At 42.6% G+C, this 16,949-nt stretch overlaps 1 protein-coding gene across 1 annotated transcript; it reads right to left on the reverse strand.

Moving 5' to 3' along the window:
• Nucleotides 1–461: 461 nt before the first annotated feature.
• On the reverse strand, nt 462–10,749 carry LOC122862077 (RNA polymerase II elongation factor ELL-like). The gene is made up of 12 exons (XM_044167293.1): nt 10,450–10,749; nt 7,930–7,974; nt 7,688–7,809; nt 6,838–6,998; nt 5,523–5,821; nt 5,191–5,315; nt 3,581–4,061; nt 3,408–3,492; nt 3,258–3,324; nt 2,833–3,004; nt 1,704–1,748; nt 462–1,559 (listed from the first exon to the last, which is right to left on the reverse strand). The coding sequence occupies exons 1-12, from the start codon at nt 10,582–10,584 to the stop codon at nt 1,431–1,433; spliced, it is 1,866 nt and encodes a 621-aa protein (XP_044023228.1). The 5' UTR covers nt 10,585–10,749; the 3' UTR covers nt 462–1,430.
• Nucleotides 10,750–16,949: the final 6,200 nt, after the last annotated feature.

Here is a 16,949-nt window from a genome sequence, read left to right on the forward strand (position 1 = left end):
TTTTTGGTACACACGCCTTAAATAAAGCACAAATTATATCAAGAGTATCAAAAGAGATTTAGGTCTTTTGTGTAACACTCTAAGACAATGTAATATACACCTTGTACACATCTTCCTGTACATTTGTTCTTGCCACTGGTACAAAATTCCTAATTATACAAAGGCATTTTAAAAAAAGTTATATCAAAAGGCATTTAAATAAAATAAATAAAAAATGTCTGGCAGACCTAATGTGTAGTAAAAACATGCATTTGTTGTCTGATACAGGTGCTTGAATGGAATAGATTAATATTTATTACATATAGTAAATGAAAACTACATGTTTCAGTTTATTTATACCTATTCTTTATTCTATTTTTAGGGCATTTATATTATTTATATATATTTATGCACTGCATGATAGTTTTGACTGGCCTCAAATGGAAAAAGCATTATAAATAAAAGGAAACGCTCATACAAAATGAATACAAATTAATTTATTTGAAACTGACAAAACTTCAGATTTATTCTTCATGCATTCTGTAAAGCACACAGCATGCAACAACATCTTTTTATGTGTCAATTCTTCAGTCTCGGCCTACAATAACTTTCTGTACTCTGATAATCAAAACCAGTTACACGTTTACTGCCTCTCATACTGTAAATTACCTGAATACAACTTCAGGTTAACATTATGTTCAATGCAACAGTCTTCTGTGCTCCAGGAAAGCAACATAAAAGGACAACACCAGTGGAATACTATGAATCCAGTCCAGAATTTGTAACCATTTCAGGCACTGGCAATACTTTAAGGAGTCATACCGAGCAGATCAGGCCTGAACTGACAATAACACTGATAGTCTTAATTCACCAAACCCAAAGAACAGATGTGCACATCTGCATCCCAGCTGCCATCAGAACCCTCACCTGCCTCATACGAGCTGTCTGGGTATGTACAGCGTGCAGTAATCTCATGCTTCTGGCTTAAACACTGACATGGCTAACAGAACACATAAGCAAATACCCAAATTGATTTAATTCACAAAAACAAAATGTGATGGGGATGGGAATCTACAAATGTTTTTAGGCTTAGCACCTCATCTTTACATGTATCTGTTTGCATTTTTTAAGAGTGAAATCTTAGCTTTAAGAGCCTTTGTAAAACTATTGTTACACCGTGTCCTTGGCATGTCACTGTGGTAGCAGCACATTGGTCCCAAGAAATGTTCCCATCTTCTAAAAAAAAAGTATCTCATATTATAGGGCTGCTTTTCCCAGAATACCACTGCTGCTCTTCACAAATGACTCCCAACCTAAATGACATTTCCAGCAGGTCTCGTGAGACTATGTTTAGCCATGAAGACCCACAGATTCCAGCTCAGCAGCGTGAACCTCCCCTGCCTCATGGTGATCATTGTACTCTAAGTTCAATGGTTTCCCAGTCAGGCTCTTCAGTTGAGACGTGAATGGTCCACACTGAGTTGCTCTTGGTCGTACTGTGATATGAGCTTCTTGATGTGGGCCAGTTTGTTGTGTAGATATTCACAGCGAATCTTGTCCTGGTTATAGTTGGGGTTGGACTAAAGGGACAAAAAAAAAACCCAAAAACAAACAACAACAAAAAAAGACTTGATTATGTAACTGCAAAAGAGAGGAGGGGAGTTGCCCATGCAGCAATTTTGGGATAAATATTGAAGTTTTAAAAAAATAATAAAAATTGTTACCTTTTTAATTTTGCGATACTCTTGAAGAATTTGATTATGAACCGTCTGCAAGAGAGAAATACAGAAGTAAGTATGAATGAATACAGATCATACAGAATACAGACATCTGTAGAATTTCAAGTTTGTTAGCTAAATGTTGTAATACTAGGAAAATGTGCCCATTCTTATGCAACATTCCTAATAATATGAATGTGATGGAAAACAAAACACAACTTAACTTCATCCATAAAATTATTTAAACCACTTTTACTCTGCTTTTAATGCTGCTGCCCATCCATAGGCTCACTACTGTGTAAAACATGAAAATAGAAAGAGTTTTGACTGAGTATCAGGATGAACTATATGTGAAAAATCTTAAACTGCACTGCTGGCTCCTACAGTCAACTTAAGTTAATAGTGATATATTTAATATAATATGCAGGTTAGAGTCTTTTAAAAAGGTTTCCTGTTGCGTTTTTGGACTCTAGTAGTGCTATGGAGCAGTTTTTCTATGACCTTGTCATGGGTCCTTGTTTTGTTTGCACGTGGGTGATGCTATAAACAGCCCTGCCAATGGTCTCTCACGGTAAGACGCCAAGATACGCAGCAATGCACCAGCAAAGGCAGGAAAGAAGAAGACTAGTACATAGTGAACATAGATGTAAACAATGCTGGATTTAAAATACTTTTTTGTGAGTAACAGTGAATGTAAACATAACTTTCGTTTGTTTACCAGAAAACTCCACAGGGCGCCTTTAACATAAGAACAAGGGACAGGAATTGCTGACATTATTTTTTCTTTTCTTGATTACCATATGCCAACGTTTGAGTGCCATAATTTTTGCACTAAGAATTATAGTCTATGAAGTACCATTTAATGTTACACTTTCAGAATAAATGGGAAAATTGTTATTTTCTTTTGTTTTCCCTCAAATAGAAATCAGTGGATTTATCCACATTTTTGTGAAATGAAGAATGGAACATAGAGGTTTAGCATTCTTACTAAAAAAGTTAAATACAAACTTACAAGCTTGCCAGGGATGAGTGTTGCTCTAAACTTAAGATTTTATGTGGAGTATCTCTTGAAAAGCACTCTATGACTTAAGTAATTTGACAGCAGTCATAAGTGCTGGGTTTCTTTATTTTTTACCTTATATTTATGTGATTCGTGGTGTAGCTGTTTGAGCTGTGTGTCCAGCTCCATGAACTGCCGCGTCACGCCATCAATACGAGCGTGTAAATCTCTGTACTCGCTGTACTCCCTGTTAAAGTCCTGCTTGTAGCTCTGTCTCTGGTCGTGGCTGCGAATCCCTGTATACGTTCTGTGCAGAGAACATAAAAAGGACACTATGATCAGATCAGTAAAGTACAGAATACTGTGTTAACAACCTGCAGAAGTTTTGTATTGCAAAAAGCGTAATTTTTCATAATGAGATCAAGGACAGACACACACATACTGTACACACACTCTTAAACACTGTATTTTAATCAATGTGTTACAGAAATAAGTTTAGACTTTTTGTATAGACACTTGGATGAATTTTGTGTCAAAGTACCAAAAAAAGGTTTACTTACGATAGATAGTCTGCTGTGTCATTGTCCGCTTGAAGCACATTAGAGACAAACAAAATTTCACTTGGCTCTGAAAAAAAGAAAGAACAAACAAACAATGTCAAACTATTTAAAAATACAGAAAAATTTAAGTCAACAGCTAACAGCACTCACCTGTGCAGTCCAGGGAGACTTCGTTTGGAACCTCTGAACTACGATCTTTTCTCCTTTCTTTCCTGTCTCTCCACCTATCTTCATCCTTGACAAACAAAACAAAAAACAATTACCAATGCATCATATGAAATGGAAAACCCATAAACTAAATTTTAAAAAAGTAGTTTTCTCACCTGATCTCTGTGTTTGTGTTTGCTCTTCTTCCTTTTGATTGTGTGTCTGCTCAGGTCAGGCACTATCAGAGGGGACGGAGGACAATCCGAGTTGGATTGATGGTGGTCTGCTGGGCCTTCGGGCTCCTCTTGAGCACAGGGACTTGGTTCCAGCCTCTTGGCCGCTTCTGCTTCCCGCTGACAGACTGCTGACAAGGAGTCAAAAAGCCTTCGAGGATCAACCAAGTTCCTTTGCCCGTCAGTCGCTTCAGTGACGGCGTTACGAGCCGCTTCTTTGGACGGCCTCACTCTTGACTTGTCACTGACTGTTTTGCTAGACAAGTGGGATATTCGGGGCTTCTTACTCGCCAGAGGGTCAGTGTATTCCTCTGGCAGGGAAGGTTTTGGATGGTGTGCTGGGGAGGAGTTGGGGGTGTCTCGCAGTGGACTGACCTGGGCCTCTGGGGCGGTGAGGAGGCTCTGTTGTGGCTGGAACAGTCTCCTGTACAGTAATTAGAAGGTGAGAAATAAACTGGCAACTCTACAAAATCTACATTCTGTTTTGCATATATAGTTTTTGTGTTTGCTTAGTGTGCTTAGGGGTCTGCCATTTGTAAATGATTGCAGTTCAATTTCAGAGCCAGACTAGTTTTAGACCTGTGGTTCTGGTCTAATCTATTCCACCTATCAGCAAAGACACCAACATCAGCAGCAGTGTAGCTCTGCAGATATAGATATGCTGACGTGGGCAATATACAGGCAAGAAAAATGACCTGCATTAGTGTCACTGCTGCAATTAACAGGTGGTACAAGTGTTAAAACCTCAAAAAGAACCCACAAAGTGAACAGCAGCAATAAAAAAAGAAAACAGCTGCATCACACATTACCTGCAGCTGGTGAGTGTTTAAATTGCAGTACCTGTCTTTGCACGTAGGTTGTGACTTTGATGTGTGTACAGCTGCAAGTTTAAACTGCTGCTGCTGCTGCTGCTGTTGTTGTTACTTCCCCTTCCTATAGCTGATGCAGGTTGGCTTGTGCAAAACTGGCCTCACGATCAATGCATTTACATGCACAAAAGAAATGCAGGCATTGGCAAAACCTCCAGCATGGCTGCTGTCACAGAGATGCTTTCCTTGTCTGAAAGTCTGGCATGCTTGTGTTTACATAAGGCGATTGTAAGCCAGGATACACGTGGCCAAGAAATTGGCTTTCTCCAGCATGAAATCTGGCAATATAGAAATCTAGCTGGGGAATCCTCCACCCCAATTATGTAAACCAGGTTTCTTGTTAACATGATGTTTGAGAAATCAGATTACTGCAGAAAACCAACCCCACATTGACTATCTGAACAGCTCATCTTTGTGAAAAGTTAACAGCCTGATAAATGTGAAATGAGTCAGTTTCAAAGTGATTTAAAAGCCAGTTACCATTAAAAGACCAGATAGAGAGAATGAGTGGGGTAAACAACCAATCCTTTGCTTTTTAATCCAAACTATCTTCACAGTTCTTGAGATGCTGTGAAAACGGTTTGGTCAATTTTGGTCAAAAAAGCTTATTTGATTGAACTACATATTCTTTCCTTCTAGGTGAATGGCAGATGAACATGGTGGCAAGTATCTCATTGATGTTACCTGACAAGAATTCGTTTAAGAAGCTGCTGGTCTCCTGAGGTATAGCCTGGCCAGTTCTTCTGCAGCTCCTTATACAGACCATCCTTTAGAACAAATGTGTTGTCTCTGCTATTGAGCTGGCCAACCTGCATGCAAATATGTACAAAAACAAAGGTGAGAAAAGACTTATCTTCAGTTCAAATTTACCTAATTTCATTCATTAATTTTCATGATCTGTTTAATTGTTTTCAGGGTGACAGTGTTTGATCCCCACAAACATCCTTGTGTAATGAGTGTATAATGTGTAATGTATGAGACCTGTATTTATCTGGCTAGAAAAGAGAAGGAATTACCTCCATCAGTACAGAGTTCAGCATGTCTTTGTCTCCTGTTGTCAGTCCATCTTTCTGCAGCCTCAAGATCAGCTCAGGCCTCTTGTATGGCCTCAGAGCCAGCAGGTGTGTCACTCTCTCCCTGAGCGGCCTCTCCTGCACGTCACTCACGCCCTTGCTGTTTGAAGCACAGGCACCCTTCTTCTCCTTGGATATGCCAACCCCCCTCTTGATGTTGCTGAGGAGAGACTGGGGCGTGTGTTGCGGTTTGGTCAGGCTGGCCAGCGCGGGGGCCGGGGCTCGCACCGTTACCTTCTTGCCTGCGAGGGAGCAGAAAATCTCACATCAAAAGCAGCACTTGCCATATAAAGCAAAAACATCTTCAAAAAGAAATCTTGTGAGCCTGGCAGAAGGATCATCGAAAGGTGAGTTACCTTGTGCTGTTGGTGGTGTTTTCTTATTTTCAAAATGTATTTTCTTCTACATTTATTCTTTTAAATGTATGTGCATTTGCATTGACTAGGTTGTACTGGGAACTTCCCAGTTATGAATGTGTGAAACCACTGCTTTAAAAGAGTGCTGACACCAGAGGAAGAGGACTTAGTGCATCATATTTGTCCTGTGGCAAAATTGTGAATAAAAAGGGAAGAGATCTCATTTCACCTCTTGAGAAACTAACATTCAGGTTACAAAGATACACACACCTCTCAGTGAGCAAAAGCTGCTATACCACAAAGTTGCACAAGCCTGAGTGAGTGAGGAAGTGCTTTTTGTACTTCCTCTGAACTGACAGAAATCATCAATATCTACGTGCGTGTGTACTGTGTGTGCGTTCACTGAAACAAGATGACGGTGGCTAAAATATCTGTTTAGAAGGAAGCGGTCTGGTGGTTAGAAGTAGAAAGACAGTGGTGACACACAAAAAAAGCTAAATCACTGGTTTTATCATATGTATAGATATTTTGGTGAGCATGTTGTCTCTGTATGTTCTGCAAGTATCTCTGTGGAGACTCGGTATCCTTTAACACCACCATTATATACAATAACAATATATACAATAATGCATGTGTGTGTAGTGTATAGAAAGTTTACTTATAGTAGAAAACAGACAAAAGGACAAAAATCTACAGGAGAAAACAAGACTGGCTGTTACTATGTCACTGGTTACCACACATGTTGCTATAGCAACCACTACAATATGGCTGACTGTGTTTTTTTTTTATTATCATCAGCACAGTACAAATTTGTCTTCAGGCCAGTCTTATTCCTTAGCTGGAGTTATCTCTTGTATAACCAAGCAGATTTGGTGCACATGAGTGTTTTCTGTCTTTCCTACCCTGGTAGCGCCCCCCGTGTTTGATGACAATGGCCCCTCGGCTGCGTGTCTCCTCCTCAGCTTGGGCCATGCTCTGACGAGCCTTATCGTACGAGTCATCTGTAGCGTTGACTGTCATCTTCTTCTGAATCACCCCGAGACATGACAGTTCCTCTGCAGCACTGGGAGGAGAAGGAGGAGCAGGAGGGAGGACAGCGAGTAAAGACAGTGATCTGTCAGAGCTTTCAGGACTCCTTCTACACGTTATCCATTTCAAATGAAAGATTGTTTGAGTGTGTATCTGTAGTTTCACATTATTTTCCCCATGTGTTTCCAAAGATTGCTTTTGTATTTGTGTCAGGACTCAAACAGCAGATTTGATTCCTAAACTTTTCACAACTCTTGGCATTTATTAGATTCACTTCTCTAAATTTCAAGGCTTCCTAGACCTGTGCAGTCGGGAACCCTAGGTTTTCTCTGGGATTAAAAAAAAAAAAAAAAAAAAAAAGAGTGACAGAGAGACATTACCAGCAGGGTGACTTTCACACAGCAGTAGGGGAGCGGAGGCATTTTAAAATATTGAAACTTGTTCAGAAGCTCAGTTAATTCTACACATTAGAATACAAAGTATAACATATAATCACTGTGCACCGAACACGATTACAGCCGATAATCAGCAGTTTGGAATGCGAGATAAAATGTATGATCTCCCTTATTTTTACGGCATCATTGCTTTGCTGTTTGCACCTTTCCATCTAATCAACTCTTTCCTGAAATCTGACTATCACAGCTTTAATCTAACAAACTTAACTTATAATCAAAAAAGGGTAAACTAGTTGCGTGTTTGCTTTGATTTTTTGTTGTGTTTTACCGAGTGCTGAGCTGTTGGACGCAGTCAAAGCTTCCATGTGGATTGTCGCGGGCGACATTAGTCACACCAAAGGTGAATATCCTCAGTTCATCTCTTTTCTCTGAGCATGGGAGAGTGATTCTCTGTGACATGAATGAGACAGATACAGACAAAACAAACAATAAGATTTAACATCTTTCAAATCTTAATGCACTTAATGCATGAAATTATTGAATTAGTATATATCAACCAGTTCTTCTTACCCCTTGGTTCCCATTAAAACAGATGGTGGGATGGGAAGACCAACCCTGGAGAAAAAGGCAAATCATTTGATTGTGTCTTGGAGTCACCCATAAGCATGCACATACAGATGTGCGCACACACACGCACACAACTTTTCTGTTTGTACCCTGTTGTTCTTCATGTCTGTGCATAGTGGACAGTTTGACAGCGCTTCCCAACCTTTTTTTGTACCCCCACAGCCCACAGGTCAAGTTTCCCATCATGCACTCTTAATTGCAGCATCTGGTGATTCATATTGGTTCGAGCTTTGTCCTGTGAAGTTGGTTTATAGTAGCTGGCAGTTTACTGGTTAGTGTGACAACTAACGATACACCAATTCCACTTTTTCTCAACTCACCTTAACTCAGGTTCTCGATACTGAGTACCAATCCAATACCAGTGCAAATTCAAATCTGTTAACCTCACTGCGGTTGGAATAATTTTTATGTAAGGCCATGGATTGCTGTGGCACTACAAACCGAGTTGACTGAACTGATAGCAGAAAGCGTTAACTTAGGGGGAACTCACGATTTCACACATCAAAGTCTGTTCACACGTATTGATGGGAGGTACTACAGCATATGTGAAAAAAGTTGTACAAAGCCTTTTGTGGCTCCAGAGGGAGCTGCAGGAAATCTGATTACCTCAAGTGATGTCACTTGAGTCAGCGTCAGTTGGGGCTGAAGACTACAAGTTTGAAAATGAAAAAAATCTGTTGGTGTGGAGTTAGAAAGAAGTGAGCTCTCCAGACCTCTGCAGCCCGCTCCTCATCTTCTCTTGAGGGTAGCGGCTCGGGCTACATTAGCCACTACTAGCATAACACACCCGAATCTCTGACTGTCTGATCGAGTTGCATTGTGGGTAACATAGGCAGCAAGTTTTGACAAGGAAAAAGAATGCATGGAATAAAATACAGACAGTATCTATGGTTCTGCTGCATCCATTTTTTATCCTTCTTTTTTTAAACTGTCTATCGTGAGTCTGACAGTGTTGTAGGATTGCAATGCTAAATTGGGGGAGTGCTCTTTTAAAATGACATTGGCAAAAAAAAAAAAACCTGTATCTACTGTGGATTGCTCACATCATGGGCAAAACCCAATCTCCCCTTAATAACCTCTGTATCAGTGCAGATATTGATCTAGAGTATTGGACTGGTGCATCCCAAATGATCAGCCTCATACCAATTTGCAATCCTACTTGAGTGACTATTATCCTCCTAAACGCAGATATGTTGATGTAGGTTTTTAACCAAATCCTTTTTTCCCCTCCACATTTAGTGAGTACTCAACAATCTTTCCTTAAACCCACTGACAACTGCAGATGTACCCCCTGGGATACATTTACACTTGTCCATGACGAGCCATTTAAATGAATTCAGAGAACACTGACTAAGGTCATTACGACCTGCTGTTCAAATACAGCAGCTTATCACATGAGAATACGATGAACACAGTGAAATAACAGCCTCCTTTCAGAGGGGTGAATTAGCCTGAAGGAAAGTGCAGAAATGACGGTTCAAAGTGACATATTTGCAGCCCGGATAGAAAGTATGTGATGACTAGAATCTAATTGACCTTTTCCCAGAGAGGATTTGAGAGTCCACCTGTTGATGAGTGCAGAGAGCGAGGTGGCGGCCTGTACAAAGTTTTTTTTTGTCTCTGTGATCAGGCCAAGTGGGTTATGGATAGCCACACTTAAAGCTAAATAAAGAAACTAGATATGTGCACAGCAACAGTAATATGTGCATGTTAGACTCAGCTCTGTGTTAGGTGTTTTCCCCACCTTCCTGTCTATGTCATCATGATAGTTTTACACTAGAGGTGTGACAGGAGCAGTATGGTTTTCACCTTTTATCAGAAATTGGGTGTCATTTTCTTTACTGAGGACTTTCCTAACCCTGTTACCAGGAATTACTGAGTTGAGGAAGTGTGCATGACTGTTCTCTGCTTAGACTTCCTGCAGTGTCTGATTCATCTGTGATTAACTGGGTCAAATGTTGGATTTTGAATCTGTCCATGAATCTGTGCTTTCCATCTGAGAGCTAAACTGTAGCTAAAAAACTGGCTTCAACTCAACATGTTTACCAAAAAATGACAAGTACCCCATCTCTCAAATGCAATCCAAAACACCCTCCTACTACCATCCTCTGTCCCCCCACAGTCTGTTTCTTTCTTCTCTACTCGACTCCAACACTGATTAACATTCATAATACTTGCCAGCAGCTTGTTACAAGCATCCTCACACAGGGAAGCATTTCCGCACTGCATTATGCAACACATATTTCCATTTCATAGCTAAAAAGGAGGCGTGTAGGAGACAACAATCGGAGAAGAGATTGGTGAACTTCGGCTGCAAATGCAATGCAAATCACAAACCCGCCTTCCTCGCCTTTTCTTATCACTTTGTTTTTAAGGGTCCCACTGACGATGTGGTACAACAAAAGCAACATTTACAGGACGTTTCGGGTACCCGAGAAGAAAATGTTTTCAAAAACAACCTACCTTGCCGTTTTGAAAGGAGTCAATGGCTCTTGCCGCGCTGTCAGTGAGTTTGACATGAAATACAGAGATGGTACCGCCGCGGTTCAGTTTACCGCTGGACAGTCCGTAACACTGGTTCTCCTTTAGGGCCGACATCCCGCCGCAAATCCCCCCCTGCCAGGCTTATTCCGGACCGAACAAATCCCACATAAATAAACAAACATTGGCAAAACGGTCCAGAGAAAGGCTGAACGGCTCCTTGTGGCTGCTGCTGATGCTCCTCCGCGCGCTATTCTGGAGTAGATCGCATTACGTCATGACGCCTGAAATCAGAGGAGATTTTATTGGCCAGGAGACATAGATAAACCATTACGTAGGCCTTACGTAACCACTTGTAGTTTTTATGCGCCCCCACTTCCCCTCAGAATGCTAATTTTCTTTCTTTTCGCCTGAAGGGAATTTCTCTTGTTTGAGTGTGAGTGAACTGGTCATTCAGCGTTTTTTAGGTTTCAGTGTTTTTAAGGTTTCCGGACGGAGGCTTTCTGAAGTAATAAAGATTTCTCTGGTTGAGTAATATTTTAATCCAGGGCCGTAGCCAGGATTTAGAAATACTGAGGCGACATGAGCACCCCTAATGCATCCCTCAAACAAAAAAGGTTTCTACATTTTTTTATTATTTATTTTATTTTTCATATATATATATATATATATATATATATATATATATATATATATATATATCAAGAATTAAATGACTTCTGTCTTGGTGGAAGAAGTACTCAGATCTTTTACTTAAATAAAAAAAAAATAACAATACCACAGTGTAGAAATCTCTGTTACTAACTAAAAGTCATACATTTAAGTACCAAAAGTAAAAGTACTTGTTATGCAGAATGGCGCATTTCAGAATAATATACAGTACACTATATTATATTACTGGATTATAATTATTGATGCATTGATGTACATATCACTTTAATGTTACAGCTGGTAAAGATGGGGCTAATTTTAACTACTGCTTAAATATTACAGGAAAATGTATTTGTTGATTATATTTTGTATTAATAATCTGAATTTGCAAAGTAACTAGTAACTAACGCTTTAAAATAAATGTAGTGTAGTAAAAAGTACAATATTTGCCTCTGAAATGCAGTATATGACTACTCAAGTAAAGTACAAGTACCTAAAAATTGTACTTAAGTACAGTACTTGAGTAAATGTACTTACTTACATTCCACCACTGGACTTATGTCAACCATTGCTTTTATCTTTAGTATGCCTGACTACTGTTATGGTGGCGATCTCTCTAAAAAGTCGGTCACACAGCTGCAGCTTATTCAGAACGCAGCTGCCCTCACTAACACCAAGTAAGTGGCACATCACTCCAGTTCTCAGATCTTTGCACTGTCTTCCTGTTAGTTTATAAACCAATGAATGGTGCAGACCTCTTAGGTTGTCTGGGACAGATTTGCTTACTGTCCACAGAGTCAAAACTAAGCACAGAGAAGCAGTGTTCAGTTTTTATGCACCACATATGTGGAACAAACTCCTAAAAAACTTGAGGTGTGCTCCAACTCCCAATTCTTTTAAATAGAGGTTTAAAACCTTTCTGTTTGCCCCTGCCTTTTATTGAATTAAATTTGGGACTATTCATTCACTTTGCATTGCATTGTAACTGCACTGTTTCTTTTACCCTGTTTATTCTGTTGTATTAAATTTTAGCTTATTTTTTGATCTTCTATTATTTCTGCCATTTTAAAATCCTATTCATAAGTCATTTTTTATTTTGCTTTGTGTTTCTCATATATTGTATGGTCTTTTTATGTCTTAAGTTTAGCACTTTGAATTGCCTTATTAAACAAACGTATAGTTGAAATCTGCAATACCCCACAATTATAATGTAATATTGACAAAAATCAATGTAGACTTAAAGGTCCAGTATGTAGGATTTAGTGGCATCTAGCGGTGAAATTGCAGTTTGCAACTATTTGAATACTGCTCACCTCACCCTCCCGTTTCCAAGCATATAGGAGAAACTATGGTGGTTGCAAAACTCGTGAAAAACGCTGGAGGCCCTATCTAGAGCCAGTGTTTGGCTTGTCCGTTCTGGGCTACTGTAGAAACATGGCAGTGCAACATGGCGATCTCCCTGGAAGGGGACCCGCTCCCTCTGTAGATATGCAGTGGTGTGCAAAAGTGTTTACCCCCTTCCTGATTTCTTATTTTTTTGCATGTTTGTCACACTTAAATGTTTCAGATCATCAAACAAATTTAAATATTAGTCAAAGATAACACAAGTAAACACAAAATGTAGTTTTTAAATGAAGGTTGTTATTATTAAGGGAAAACAAAATCCAAACCTACATGGCCCTGTGCGAAAAAGAAATTGTCCCACCTGTTAAAACATAACTTAACTGTGGTTTTTCACACCTGAGTTCAATTTCTCTAGCCACACCCAGGCCTGATTACTGCCACACCTGTTCTCAATCAAGAAATCACTTAAATAGGACCTGCCTGACAAAGTGAAGTAGACCAAAAGATCTTCAAAAGCTAGACATCATGCTGAGAGCCAAAGAAAGAAATTAAGGAACAAATGAGAAAGAAAGTAATTGAGATCTATCAGTCTGGAAAAGGTTATAAAGCCATTTCTAAAGCTTTGGGACTCCAGCAAACCACAGTGAGAGCCATTATCCACAAATGGCGAAAACATGGAACAGTGGTAAACCTGAAAAAGCTGAACTTTTTGGAAGGTGTGTGTCCCATTACATCTGCCGTAAAAGTAACAATCCTATTGATCTATCTATTGAATCCTATTGAGATGCTGTGGCATGACCTTAAAAAGGCAGTTCATGCTCGAAAACCCTCCAATGTGGCTGAATTACAACAATTCTGCAAAGATGAGTGGGCCAAAACTCCTCCACAACGCTGTAAAAGACTCATTGCAAGTTATCGCAAACGCTTGATTGCAGTTGTTGCTGCTAAGGGTGGCCCAACCAGTTATTAGGTTTAGGGGGCAATCACTTTTTCATACAGGGCCATGTAGGTTTGGTTTTCCCTTAATAATAACAACCTTCATTTAAAAACTGCATTTTGTGTTTACTTGTGTTATCTTTGACTAATATTTAAATTTCTTTGATGATCTGAAACATTTAAGTGTGACAAACATGCTAAAAAATACAAACACTTTTGCACACCACTGTAAATGGCTTATTGTTAGGTGATGAAAACACAACAATTCCTATTTTCAGGCGATTATACACTAATGAAAACATACTTATGAATATTATATTCCATTTCTGCCAATAGCTTCTTCTAAATATTACACACTGGACCTTTAATGTCCACTGTGGTGTATTAATATATAGATAGATAGATCTATATATATCTCCTGCATTCAAAAATGGTTAGCAAAATAAATATTGAATATATGTGATTTGTACAGTAGTTAAGGAGCTAACATTTAATGGTCACTATAAATTGTATTTGGCCAAATCATGATCGCTTTGATGCACCAGATTTTAATCTATTACTGTGCGCCTAGTTGCTTTTGTTACATTGCTTGTTTAATTTGGTTAATTTGAATTGGGATTTGGAAAGCCCATTGGTAACCTATGAGACTGGTTTCTCTGGTCAGGTAGCCTCAACACAGATTCATTTGACTCTGTTCTGCTTTTGGACATTCCATCCATCCATCCATCCATCTTCTTCCGCTTATCCGGGGCCGGGTCGCGGGGGCAGCAGTCTAAGCAGGGACTCCCAGACTTCCTTCGCCCCAGACACTTCCTCCAGCTCCTCCGGGGGATCCCGAGGCGTTCCCAGGCCAGCCGAGAGACATAGTCCCTCCAGCGTGTCCTGGGTCTTCCCCGGGGCCGCCTCCCGGTGGGACATGCCCAGAACACCTCCCGAGGGAGGCGTCCAGGAGGCATCCGGATCAGATGCCCTAGCCACCTCAGCTGGCTCCTCTCGACGTGGAGGAGCAGCGGCTCTACTCCGAGCTCCCCGTGTGACTGAGCTCCTCACCCTATCTCTAAGGGAGCGCCAGCCACTCGGCGGAGGAAGCCCATTTCGGCGCTTGTATCCGCGATCTTGTCCTTTCGGTCACTACCCAAAGCTCATGACCATAGGTGAGGGCAGGAGCGTGGATTGACCGATAAATCGAGAGCTTTGTCTTTCGACTCAGCTCCTTCTTTACCACAACGGTCCGATACAGCGCCCGCATCACTGCAGACGCTGCACCGATCCGCCTGTCAATCTCACGCTCCATCCGTCCCTCACTCGTGAACAAGACCCCGAGATACTTAAACTCCTCCACTTGGGGCAAGGACTCCCCACCCACGCGAAGAGAGCAAACCACCTTTTTCCGGTCAAGAACCATGGCCTCAGATTTGGAAGAGCTGATTCTCATCCCAGCTGCTTCACACTCGGCTGCAAACCGTCCCAGTGCATGCTGCAGGTCCTGGTTTGAAGAAGCCATCAGAACGACATCATCTGCAAACAGCAGAGATGAGATCCTGTGGTTCCCAAACCGGACACCCTCCGGCCCCTGACTGCGCCTAGAAATTCTGTCCATATAAATTATGAACAGAACCGGTGACAAAGGGCAGCCCTGGCGGAGTCCAACATGCACCGGGAACAGGTCTGACTTACTGCCGGCAATGCGAACACAGCTCCTGCTCCGGTTATACAGGGACCGGACAGCCCTTAGCAAAGGGCCCCGGACCCCATACTCCCAGAGCACTCCCCACAAAGCGCCCGGGGCACACGGTCGAATGCCTTCTCCAGATCCACAAAGCACATGTGGACTGGTTGGGCAAACTCCCATGAACCCTCGAGCACCCGATGGAGAGTATAGAGCTGGTCCAGTGTTCCACGACCGGGACGAAAACCACTCTGCTCCTCCTGAATCCGAGGTTCGACTATCGGACGAATTCTCCTCTCCAGTACCCTGGAATAGACCTTACCGGGAGGCTGAGAAGTGTGATCCTCTGTGATTGGAACACACCCTCCGGTCCCCTTCTTATACAGAGGACCACCACCCCGGTCTGCCAGTCCAGAGGCACTGTCCCAGACCGCCACGCGATGTTGCAGAGACGTGTCAGCCAAGACAGTCCCACAACATCCAGAGACTTAAGATACTCAGGACGGATCTCATCCACCCCGAAGCCTTGCCACCAAGGAGCTTGCCAACAACCTCAGTGACTTCGGCCAGGGTGATGGATGAGTCCGCCTCCGGGTCCCCAGCCTCCGCTTCCTCTTCGGAAGACGTGACAGCGGGATTGAGGAGATCCTCAAAGTATTCCTTCCACCGTCCGACAACATCCCCAGTCGAGGTCAACAGCTCTCCACCCGCACCGCATAAGGTGTTGGTGAAGCACTGCTTCCCCCTCCTGAGCCGTCGGACGGTTTGCCAGAATTTCTTTGAGGCCGACCGATAGTCCTCCTCCATGGCCTCTCCGAACCTCTCCCAGTCCTGAGTTTTTGCCTCTGTGACCGCCTGCGGGCTGCAGCACGCTTAGCCTGCCGGTACCTGTCAGCTGCCTCGGGAGTCCCACGAGCCAACAAGGCCCGATAGGACTCCTTCTTCAGCCTGACGGCATCCCTTACTTCCGGCGTCCACCACCGTGTTCGGGGGATTGCCGCGCGACAGGCACCAGAAACCTTGCGACCACAGCTACGAGCGCCGCGATCGACAATGGAGGTGGAAAACATGGTCCACTCGGACTCAATGTCCCCAACCTCCCGGGATCTGGGAGAAGCTCTCCGGAGGTGTGAGTTGTAGACCCTGCTGACAGAGGGCTCCGCCAGACGTTCCCAGCAGACCCTCACGATACGCTTGGGCCTGCCAAGTCTGTCCGGCTTCCTCCCCCGCCAGCGGATCCAACTCACCACCAGGTGGTGATCGGTTGACAGCTCCGCCCCTCTCTTCACCCGAGTGTCCAAGACACGCGCGGAGGTCAGATGATACGACAACAAAGTCGATCATCGACCTCCGGCCTAGGGTGTCCTGGTGCCACGTGCACTGATGGACACCCTTGTGCTTGAACATGGTGTTAGTTATGGACAAACTGTAACTAGCACAGAAGTCCAACAACTGAACACCGCTCGGGTTCAGATCAGGGGCCGTTCCTTCCGATTACCCCTCTCCAGGTGTCACTGTCGCTTGCCCACGTGGGCGTTGAAGTCCCCAGTAGAACAACGGAGTCCCCGGTGGTGCACTGTCTAGTACCCCTCCCAGGGACTCCAAGAAGGCCTGGTACTCTGCACTGCTGTTCGGCCCGTAGGCCGCCACAACAGTGAGAGACCTGTCCCCCACCCGGAGGCGGAGGGACGCGACCCTCTCGTTCGCTGGGGTAAACTCCAACACGTGACGGCTGAGCTGTGGGGCTATGAGCAGGCCCACACCAGCCCGCCGCCTCTCCCCGCCGGCAACGCCAGAGAAATGGAGCGTCCAGCGTTTTGGACATTCTTTGGAACTAAATCTAATGTGGTTCTAAAAGGTTTGTTTGGGAATTCTGAATATT

This window comes from Siniperca chuatsi, linkage group LG15, assembly GCF_020085105.1.
Source record: "Siniperca chuatsi isolate FFG_IHB_CAS linkage group LG15, ASM2008510v1, whole genome shotgun sequence".
Taxonomy (NCBI): domain Eukaryota; kingdom Metazoa; phylum Chordata; class Actinopteri; order Centrarchiformes; family Sinipercidae; genus Siniperca; species Siniperca chuatsi.